General features: G+C 41.4%; 1 protein-coding gene across 1 annotated transcript; it reads right to left on the bottom strand.

Moving 5' to 3' along the window:
* Positions 1-4,896: 4,896 nt before the first annotated feature.
* LOC147448460 (uncharacterized) lies at positions 4,897-6,704 on the bottom strand. The gene has a single exon (XM_086522383.1). The coding sequence runs from the start codon at positions 6,666-6,668 to the stop codon at positions 5,226-5,228; it is 1,443 nt and encodes a 480-aa protein (XP_086378509.1). The 5' UTR covers positions 6,669-6,704; the 3' UTR covers positions 4,897-5,225.
* Positions 6,705-11,202: the final 4,498 nt, after the last annotated feature.

Here is an 11,202-nt window from a genome sequence, read left to right as displayed (position 1 = left end):
TTTTTGAACTTTAGGGAAGCCCTTGGATCTAGTGGATGCCCATGTGAGAATACATGAGCTCTGTAGAGGAAAACAATGGTGGGCACTGTTGGCCTTCATTGCTCATGCTACAGGGCTTGAGAGAGGTCGTTAAAGAAGGAAATTCTCCCTTGCTTGGTAGTGTGAGCTCAACAAGAAAACTTCTTGCAATTTTGTCGTGGTTGGCCCACTACTCTTCCCCCTTCTAAGCTGCCATGCCCTCGTGTCTCCTTTGTCAGTCAGAGAGAGAGAGAGAGAGAGAGAGAGAGAGAGAGAGAGAGAGTTGGGAGATTGATTTGAGTGGGCGTCTACCTGGCCGAACGCTTAGCCAGACAACACTATGTGTAAATCCTGATTCTAGAGTAGCAAGTCAATTCCCTGAGTTGTAATTCTAGCATGGCATTTGTAAAAGTCCATGTGAATCGGCCACTGGCCATTTAGAAATCCCTAGGTATAAAATTCAATAACCTGAATGTGAAAGGAGGCTTATCTTTTGAAGAAGAAAGAGCTCTATTGTACATATGCTCAAGAGACTACGAAGCTCCAACTTGTAATCATTGCAACTAATGATTGGTAAATCCATTTTCAATTTTGAGACTTGCATTGTATACCTCTTTCCTTCATCTTTCAATTCAGTGTAAAATGGTGTGATGACCTGGAGCAGTGAGAAAGGACATAGGTAGATTTCCTGACCATTAAGTGGTGGTTTTCTTGTTGAGTTGGTGTTCTTCCTTGTTAGGTTCACTTCTTGAGGACTGACAACTCTCCGTGCCCCATTTAAGTCACTTCTTTGAGTATGGACATAATATGTTAGTGCCAGTATTGATAAGGGGTTTTACAAACATGTCTTGAACGCACGTGATATGGTAGTTTTACACATAGTGAACCCCCAAGACCTTAGGTAATCTAGGGCTGAGCTTGAGGTGGGAACCCGGCCCAAGATTGAGGTGCTTGAGGTGGCCACCTGGCCCAAGCTTAAGGTGCTTGAGGTGGCCACCTGGCCCAAGCTTAAGGTGTCTGAGGTGATTGATGACTGAGGTGCTTGAGATGCTGGAGGTGCTTGATGATTGAGATTCTTGAGGTGCTTGATGATTGAAATGCTTGAGGTGCTTGGCACGCTTGAGATGCTATGGCTGTACTTGAGGTAAGAACCCAACCCAAGCTTGAAGTGCTTAAGGACTAATCTTGTGGTGGGAACTGAACCTATGCATGAGGGGCTTACGGTGTCAAAAGGTCAAATTCAATCCCTACAAGGAGGGGGCGAGCCCTACAAGAGGGGGGATGAGAGAGAACACCCACACACACACACACACACACACACACACACACACACACACACACACACACACACACACACACACACACACACACACAAGTCATGCTTCATACAAAGAAAGCAAAGGGGACACTTGTAAAGTTCCTCCTCATGTTGCCCTCATGGTGTGTCTGAAGCCTATTGGTTGGCCACCCAAGGGGTCCAATGATAATTTAGGAGATTTAATTAATTGATTTTGCATTTATCAAGTCCTCTCTCTCAAAGGGGAAAGGGGAACACTTGTCCCAAGGCTACCCTTGTTGATTGGTATGACTCTTGCTTATGATTGGCTAGGCCTAGATGGGTCCAATTGAACTATAAGCATGAGCTACAAGGGGGGGTCGACCAAAGCAAGCTAGGGGGTTGCTTAGGGGGTATACACACACACACACACACACACACACACACACACACACACACACACACACACACACACACACACACACACACACACACACACACACACTCTCATTGTGTGCTATGCAAAGTGAAAGAGCTCCATCTCCTTCTCCAAGCTCCTTGAGAAGTTGAGAGCCTACACCCACACTCTTGGCTATGGAGTGAAAATCCAACCAAGAGCCATGCTTCAATACTTAAGCTTGCCATCTTCTCCTTCTTCATTGCTATGCTATTATGTATGCTAGCAAGAAGACGTATGATAAGGTGAGGAACTAAATATTTCTCCTATGAAATGTTTCCTCTTCCTCTTCCCTACCGTCATTCCTTGCTAGCTCTCTCCACCTTCGAAGGTGTTTGAGGTCTTGGGACTAAGGCTTGGGATAGTTAAAGCTTTCTTCAAAGTTTATGTTATGCTTGTGATGCATGAAGATTTCCATCTTCATTGCATCACCTAGGTCACAAGGAACACAAAGATTGTATTGTAACAAGTCTCTCTTAATGGGAGAAATCATAATACAAATGCCTATTGGAGGGGGGACCAGCTCCATATATATCCGGTCCTCAACTGTTGTCATGTTCTCTAAATTCTCTCTCTTGCAAAAGTATTGTTCATGCCAAGTTAACCAATTGCTATGCCTATGTTGTTATCTTCAATTATGTTCACCTGCTATGATCACAAAGTAATTTCTCAAAAGTACTCTCATTAAGTTCCGCTACTCTCAAGTTAATAGGCCAATTCCATTACAAGATTCTAGGTAATACTTTGCAAGTTTCAGATGTTTAAGTCAACGTCATGCTTTTGTTTTCAACAAATGAAAGAATGATATGGAACCTCAACGTTTCTTGACACTCTGGACTAGGGCTGTGATCTTGAGTTTTGTAAAGGTTGAAGAACATGGATCACAATTTAAATCATTGGTCACATGTGGGGGTGAGACCTATACACTCGGTTCTAGTGCATAATTTAAGCCTAATGGTGAAATTCATTGCAAATTTAGATCAAAAGAACATAAGGTTGTTCTAATTTTTGCTTTATGACCATAAATATGCATTTTTGGCCTTGGTTTTTGTTGACTGTTGGCACTTTCTATAAGTGTGTTTGGCCATCTCTAATTCTTGATCTTGCTAAAACACGTTCTTCCTGGGTAGATGATGATTCTTTGGTGTAGTTGGTAGTTTGACTCACTATATTTTAACTTTATTTGCTACTACTTCCAACCCTTTATATTTTTTACCAATACTAAATTTGTAGGAAGTCTGCATATATTCAAGATCTCTGAAATGCACTCCTAGGCTTTGAAGTTGATCTTATTTGCCTCTTCATCTAGTTCCCATTATCTTTGATGGGGCTTGTTATTGACTTTGAATATGAGAGCTACTCTTGGCAAAGCATGGCTTAAACTTGCATATCCTCGCTATGATTCTTTGACCATTGAGCATTGGTAGCAAATTTCTTATTGCTGATGTACTATGTGTAGATAATATTACAAGAGAAAGCTGATAATGATCAGTCTTACATGACTCCATGTATGAGAATTCTTTTTTCTAGTTTGAGCTTGCAAGCAAATAATTTGAAGCTCAAGAAGTGTTGACTTTACAAGGCGGATTACAGAGTCTTGACTCATTGCCTGGGAGACGAGATTACAATAGCCCTAATTGCGACAAACCACAAGAGGTTCTCATGAATGGTTTCTGAGTCAAACAAAAAATGATTGATGCTAGAGCAGTAGATGTTAAGATGGTTGGACAAATTGCTCATGTTGAGAGACTCATCACTCATATTGATGATGTTATTCATGCCTTGCCTTGAGGTGCTTTTGATCCCGTATTTGAACAGTTTTGTATATTTCTGTATGGAACTATGTGATTTTTAGTTTTCACTTCTAAAGGAAAACTGTAAGCTCAGTGTGTTGTGCCAAAGGTCAAAAACTACACACCCAACAGAAAAATGTACTCTTTCCTATGGAAGGTCGGACTTTTAGCTTTCCCTTTTAAAGGAAACCTGTCACATTAACACTAGAATGGTAACCTAACAGGACATAAAAGTGTCCTTTCAGGGTTTTGGAAAAAATTTCCAAAACCATAGTAGATCCACTTATTTTGAAAAATCCTTTCATGAGCCTATAGTTCAATAACTAGTACATATGGAAAAAATGAGAAACTTGTAATTTTTCTCATCCCTTGGTCACTACAAGCCTCCAAAGTTGATGGACCTGTGCATTCTGCCCAAAACAGCAATTTCTTACGGTTGATTGCATATAAATAAGAGTGGAGATTTTTGTAGTACATGAGATAAAATGCCCCGTTAACTTCTATGAGTTGGTGACCAAAACATATGGTTGCTTTTACCTCACTATTTTTTTTTTGGGCAAAAAAAATAGGTACAAAAAAGTTGCATTTTTGCCATTCTGCAGACCTATCATCAAAGTTTCTATAGTCACGCTCAATACAGATACTATATACATGTTTTCTTAGTTCCCTTTGGGCGGCCTCTTGATTCAAAAGGAGCCATGGAGCATGTCAAAAGGATAATGGATCTCTTACAATTCGAACCTTGGGGGCTATGATAAAGTGCTAAATACAGCAAACACGAAAAAACTGGGTTTAGCATTATGACCTCTAGAAACCCATAGAAACTACTCAATATCTAGCCAAGTTTGTAGTCTATGATTAGATATGGTCACTACCTACAAAATACACACAATTGGCTTAAGAAACTAGCAATATTGAGAAAGTTATACTTGCTACTCTAAAATGTATCGTATTCTTCAGCAATCAAAAAACTCAACCATCATCATGTACTATGCTATATAGGATATTAGGTCCCCCAAAACTCAAGGAAGACTAGCTTTATGTTATACATTACACTTACACAATCAAAATTGAATTTGGATATCAAGAAAGCCACCAAAAAAATCATAAAAGTGCTTATTTTGGCCAAAAAACAGGATTATGCAATTCTTCCTAGCCATCTAAACCTAACAAACATGAAGTTTAGAGTGGTATAGTTGCCAAAAATTGAAACAAAGTCAAAAACAGGACCCGTTTTTTCACACAGTTTAGGTTCAAAAATGTTGTGCAAGAGTAAGGTTAATGGTGAGATCGATACTAAAAAAAATATGCTAAGTTTTTTTCAGCTCATAAGGCAACTTTGTGGATATATAGCACCTAGAGATTCATTTTCATACTCTTCAAATAATTCAAGCAAAATGGTCACTTAACAAAAAGCTAAAAGTCCGACCTTCCATAGGAAAATGTACTCTTTCCTATGGAAGGTCGGACGTTTAGCTTTCCCTGTTAAAGGAAACCTGTCACATTAAAAATCACAAGCCAAGATTTTAAAGCTCATTGGCTAATTATTAAGCACATGAAAAAATTGGATTCTTTAAAGACAAAGGACCACAAAATGCTCCATTTTGAGCTTTCAGCTTCCTTCTCTGAACTCTATTAGCGGATGGGAATTCTGATAAGATCACTTTTATTACTCTTCCCCTTAAAACCGGAAGGGCACGTTTTGAGGATACCCTTCTTCTAATGACGGTGGACAGACTCCTACAAAATATTGTCGCCTTCTCTTTATACGCTCAACATCATGAGTAAGTAGCTCAGCTCTTGCAAAAGCGTTCATCAACAATTTGCCCATATACGACTCCAGCATCGACTGGAGCTGATAGTCATCATTAAATTCTCGATATAATCGAGCAGGCTGATACTCCTCCATTAAGCGGTAGCATCCCTCCAAGTCGAGGGCTACTAATGACTTGAACTGACAAATGCTTCTAGGAAGCTCCTTCATAACCTCACAATCTGCAAGCCTCAGCGTTCGCAAATTACAGCTCAGCCCTTCAAACTTGCGAGGCAGCTGTTCCAACCTCGAGCATCCACTCAGATCGAGCTCATTCAGTGCCTTTAGATCGCAGACGCTCTCCGGAAGGTTTCTTAGATTGCGACACCCCTTCAACGATATAACTTCCACTACTGGCTGCAGGTCCGCTCCAAAGACCTCAGGCAGGCTCTCCAAACTGAAACACCTCTGCAAATCCAGCACTCGCAAAGACCATAACTCAACAATGCTTGGGCACAAGTTTGTGAGGCTCGAGCACCCTGCAAAATCTAACGTTCTCAACTTGTTCATTCCCATGCCCATGTCTTTGGGCAAGGCTTTGAGATGCATGCAGCCTTTCATCGACAGCACGTGTAGGGAGCTTAAGCTGCGGATTTTTATTGGCAGCTCCCTGATGCCGTGGCAATCCGTCAACAGCAGGGTTTCGCAGGCAGTCAAGTCACCGATCATCTCCGGTAAGCATCGAAGATTCGCACAGCCATGGAGTACAAGTCGTGTCAACGATCCTAGATTGCAGATGCTGTCAGGAAAACTAGTCAGGCTCTCGCACCCTGCCAATAGTAACACCCTCAAAGAGCTTAAGCACCCTATTTCTTCTGGTAATTCTTGTAGTTCAGTGCATCCGCTCAAATTGAGCTTTGTTAGTGATTGTAGACCAGATAATCTGCCAGGCAATCCCTTTAGTTTCACGCAATCGCGCAAATCCAGGCTTTGTAGAGCACCCAAAAGCTCCAAATGGCGAGGTAATTCCTCCAACCCTGTGCATCCACTCAAATCAAGCACTGCCAGCGTCTTCAGCTTGCAGATGCTGTTCGGCAGCCTTACTAGATTTGGACAGGAATACAGTGTCATCCGTCTCAACCGTGTCATTTTCTCCAAGCCCAATCCTGCTGCATCTAGCTCGCGACAAGCACAGTTGAGCAATTTCAACCGGACTGTGGCTGCCGAGTGCAACGGGACATCATGTCCACTGCATAAGCGTCGAATTATGATCCGTGCGTCCTGCTCAGCTGCGGCGCAGTGCATGTCCGGATCGTGAGCTATATTAAGTATTGCTGTTGCGTCAGGTTGGAGGTAATTATAACAAGCCATCTCCTCCGATTTCTGAACTGAAGATTTGAAAGGGTACTCTGCATATATGTACTCTTCTTAGTTACTGAAAAGCTAAAACTTCCAGCGTAAGTCTGATTTTGCTTTACAAGACTCGCATCCTTGATGACGTGATAGACCCGGTCAAACCTGTGCTTTTTGACCAAAAAGCCTCGGCCCCCTCTGACCAAAAGCATCGCGCGAAACAGTAGAGAAGATTGTTAAAACTCTATGACATTTCAGAAAGAGAGACAGAGAGCTGTGTTAGAGAACCCGCACTCAGCCTTCTCCTGCTGTTCTCTGCCCCAGGGGCGAGCACCTTCATACAACTGCGCGCGCGGACACACAGAGAATTTCCTGGGACCCCCTCTTTGTCTAGGGCTAAAATGAGACACATTGTCGGATCATGTCGCACCAGATGCAGTTATTCCCTTTTCTTTTTAACGTCGTAGGAAACCATCCCAAGAGACCTTAAAGATCTATCCCACGAGGACTCTACTTGAACTCAAGACCTGCCATTCAGGAGGGAAATGGAGAAACGCTTGTGAACTATATTAGAAGGGGTTATCAATTACATCTTTTGAAGGCATGGAAGCCTTGATTGGGTGAATATGCAAACTTACCTCATAGGGGAAGTTACAAGGGGGGGAAAAAAAGATACAATTACTGAGGCAAGACATCATCACCAATCCTTTTGGAAACAATAGAGAGACGAGCCAGAAATCAATCAACTTCATCCACTTTAGTGCCCAATGCCATGGCTTCTTGACATAATTCCGATGCCCAATCGTTGAGGTGGTTAATATCTTCTAGGGTGAAGGAGAGCGATTCAGAAAGAACACCCTGATATTGGAACCCCAAAGAAGCATGTGGAGATTCGCTCTAAGTGAGACCATCTCTGCATAGTTAGCATCCATTTCCTGAAAACACATATCACAAAAAAATATTCCCTTTTCTCGATTGAGCTCTTAGTCGATTGTCTTGAATTTTGAGCCGAATCTAGGCTAAACTAAGACACACATTTGCGGATCACTATCTCACAAAACACCCTTTTCTCCTGTCTCAACACTAATTAACACCTACCATTAAATAAAGGGAGGGACGGCGGCGGGGGGGGGGGTGTCAAGGGCCAAGATGTCCATGCACGAAGGTTGGGAAGATCACAGTCGTGAGTGTCAAATCAAAACTAAACCTGGACACAAAATAAATCGCAAAAACCCGGGCAATACATGTTAACTCACAATATAGCCTCAAAAAAAACGGTCGGGTATAAACGATGTTTGCACGGGTGAGGTGGTTAGCCCATGTGACTCACAACCTGGGCACGAGGTCGTGGGTTCAAATCCGGGGGGAGGCGGGGCTAAGTCCGTCTGCCACCTCGTTTTTGCAGTGGTGGATTTCGAGCCCGGCCTCGAGATCCTACCCTTGAACTCAGACCCTCAATCCCCCCCCCCCCCCCAGTTAAATGCTAGGTGTAGAGGCTTTCCTCCTTGTAGTTTTGAAATGACATGATATCGCTATAGTATAAGTATAGCGATATCATGTAGAGGCTTTCCTCCTTGTAGTTTTGAAATGATATGATATCACTATAGTATAAGTATCATTGTGCGCCATGAGTACTACTACTACACGTGATTGGAGGTAATTATAACAAGCCTCCACCTCTGATTTTTGGATTGAAGATTTGAAAGGATTGCCAACAATACTACTGGTATTTATGGATCTTGCCACCCTCACTCATGGGGGGGGGGGGGGTGTCACTCACTACAAGAGCTCGCTTGAATTTTGACGTCAAATTACCGACGTCAGTGGCGGGTGGCGGTATATGTGTAGGTAAATTTGGAGGGAGATCGACTTTAAAAAAAATTTAATTTTTGAGTTTCCAACGCTTGTACCGGCACCTGTACCGGCTAATATTCCGACGCCTGTATCGACAGATATTTCGACGTTTATACCGGCCCCTGTACCGGGGTACCCTGCAAAAAACGAAGATGCGAGTGTTTCCCTGCGCATTTCTTTCATTCTCCACCTCTTCCCTTGCCCTCCTCCTCCTCACCTGCTGCAGATCTGTTGCCCAACGAGGTGCCGGAGGTGAGATTCTTGCTTGTGGACTACTCCCCAGCATCAAGGTGAGATTCTTTTTAAGTTTGCTTGTAGATTTGTGTGTATATGTGTCTAACATAGTGTATGTGTTTGTGTGTGTATGCATTTTTGCAGGTTTGAAGACGTTTTTAAGACCCTTTTTTGCTCAAATAGGCCGCATGTGAGTGCTTGAAAGTTTTATGCATTTTTATTAAATTTAAATTTATATTGTATATTGACAAAATAAAATTTCATTCATTAGGCTTTCAATGCTTTAAATTTTTATGCAGTTTTATTTTGAAATTATGCTTTGGAAAAATTTTGTTTTGAAATTATGCTTTGGGGTAATTTTGTTTTTGGGAAAATTTTGTTTTGAAGTTATGCTTTGGAGAAATTTTGTTTCGAAATTATGCTGTGGAAAAAGTTTGTTTTGAAATTATGCTTTGGAGAAATTTTGTTTTGAAATTACGCTACCATCTCATCATCATCATGCAATTGATGAGGTTTAGGTTATAGGTTTCGGTTAGGTTTAGTTTTAGGTTATATGTTAGGTTAGTGTATATGTTATAGGTTATACGTTAGGGTATGTTACGTTATAGGTTAGGTTAGAGCTAGCGGCAAATAGTGAAAAAAACGCAAACGAACTTTGAAAATGACTCGTGTACTTCAAAAAACGAGAAGGGACTTTGGTTAGGTTAGGTTATAGGTTAGGTTTAGGTTTTAAGTTAGGTTATAGGTTAGGTTATGTTATAGGTTAGATTAGATTAGTTTATAGGTTAGGTTTAGGTTATAAATCAGGTTAGGTTATAGGTTGGGTTAGAGCTAGCGACAAATAATAGAAAAAATGCAAACGAACTTCGAAAATGACTCGTGTACTTCAAAAAACGCGAACAGACTTCGGTTAGGGTAGGTTATAGGTTATGTTAGGTTATATTTAGGTTATAGGTTAGGTTATAAGTTATGTTAGGTTACGTTTAGGCTATAGGTTGTACGTAAAAGATTAGGTTAGGTTATGTTAGGTTAGATTGTACGTAAAAGGTTAGGTTATGTTAAGTTGTATGTTAGGTCAGGTTTAGGCTATAGGTTAGGTTGTACGTAAAAGGTTAGGTTAGGTTTAAGTTATAGGTTTCAAAAGCGCAATTGGACTTCAAAAGCGCACACAGACTCCAAAAACAATACTATATAGTCATTGATCAAAGACGAGATTAATACCTTGTGGTCCTAATCTCCGTGCATCTCTAGACCAAGGTGTGCAGAGATCGGGCATGGCTAGAGAATGTGAGGTTGTTAGAGCTAGCGGCAAATAGTTGAAAAAATGCAAATGGACTTCAAAAATGACTTGTGTACTTTAAAACGCAAACGGACATTGATAAACAAAGTAAAATAACGTAATCGGACTCCAAAAGTGCACAGACTTCAAAAACCCTGATATATAGTCATTGACAATAAGGACGGGATTATTACCCTGTGGTCCTAGTCTCTATGCACCCCTAGACCAAGGTGTACAGGGATCAGCTTGGCTAGAGAATGTGAGGTTGTCATGTAGTTAGTAGTGTGTAGTTATAACAAGAGTGTTTTAATTATTTGTTGCATCATTGGTAGATAAACTATGGACGATAAGATAGCGTATCCTTGTGCACATTGCAAGCATAAAATCTTTCAAAAATGACAAATCTGTGACCAACACATACGCAATCACGGTCTCTTTCCGATAGAGCAACTATAAGACCTGCGTTATCGATGTCATGGTCTAGAGACAATAGATCAAACTGCGCAAGTAGACATTGCTTCAACTTCATCCCAGAGAAGATGTTTTTCAAATGAACAACCATCGATTGAGTCCTTCCAACAATACCTGATGTGGCATTTTAAGAATTAGAGATGGTGCAGATGTTAGACGCATTCTTTGACATGGATCCCATCATTGAAAACATAGAAGACAACAACATTCAAGGCAATACTGCCAACCAACCTCAGCCATCTCGTCCATATCAACAACATACTATCAACTATAAAGAGGGCGAGATGATGTAAACTCTTGCATGCATGCCGCTTTACAATGGTGAAAAAATCTTAGTTCTTCATACTGCTTTGGCAATGCTCAATTAGCAGTATGTCTATGGGTGGTCTAACACCTCTGTCACAGAGCTTTTCCGGTAAGTACATTGTATCCTAAGCATGATAAAGTGAAAATTACAGTTCAATAATTTGATCAAGGGGCTGACTTCTTCATGTAATAACAGTTTGCTCAACGAGCAAATCTTGCCAAAAGGGAATCACATGCCCCCCGCGGGATTCACTATGTAGTTTTGTATGGTATCACGTGAGTGTAAGGAAGAGGGGTCTTAAATAGGGGTGCCATAAGCGTATACAATAGAGGTAACCCCCTACTTATTTCTTGATGTCTACCGTAGGTAGAGAGGGGCGGGCAAGGGGACAGGGGGGGGATTGGAGG

This window comes from Adiantum capillus-veneris, chromosome 10, assembly GCF_014529385.1.
Source record: "Adiantum capillus-veneris isolate H3 chromosome 10, ASM1452938v2, whole genome shotgun sequence".
Lineage (NCBI taxonomy): Eukaryota > Viridiplantae > Streptophyta > Polypodiopsida > Polypodiales > Pteridaceae > Adiantum > Adiantum capillus-veneris.
Note: the sequence above shows the minus strand (reverse complement) of the source record. Positions and strands in the feature narration are given on the sequence as shown.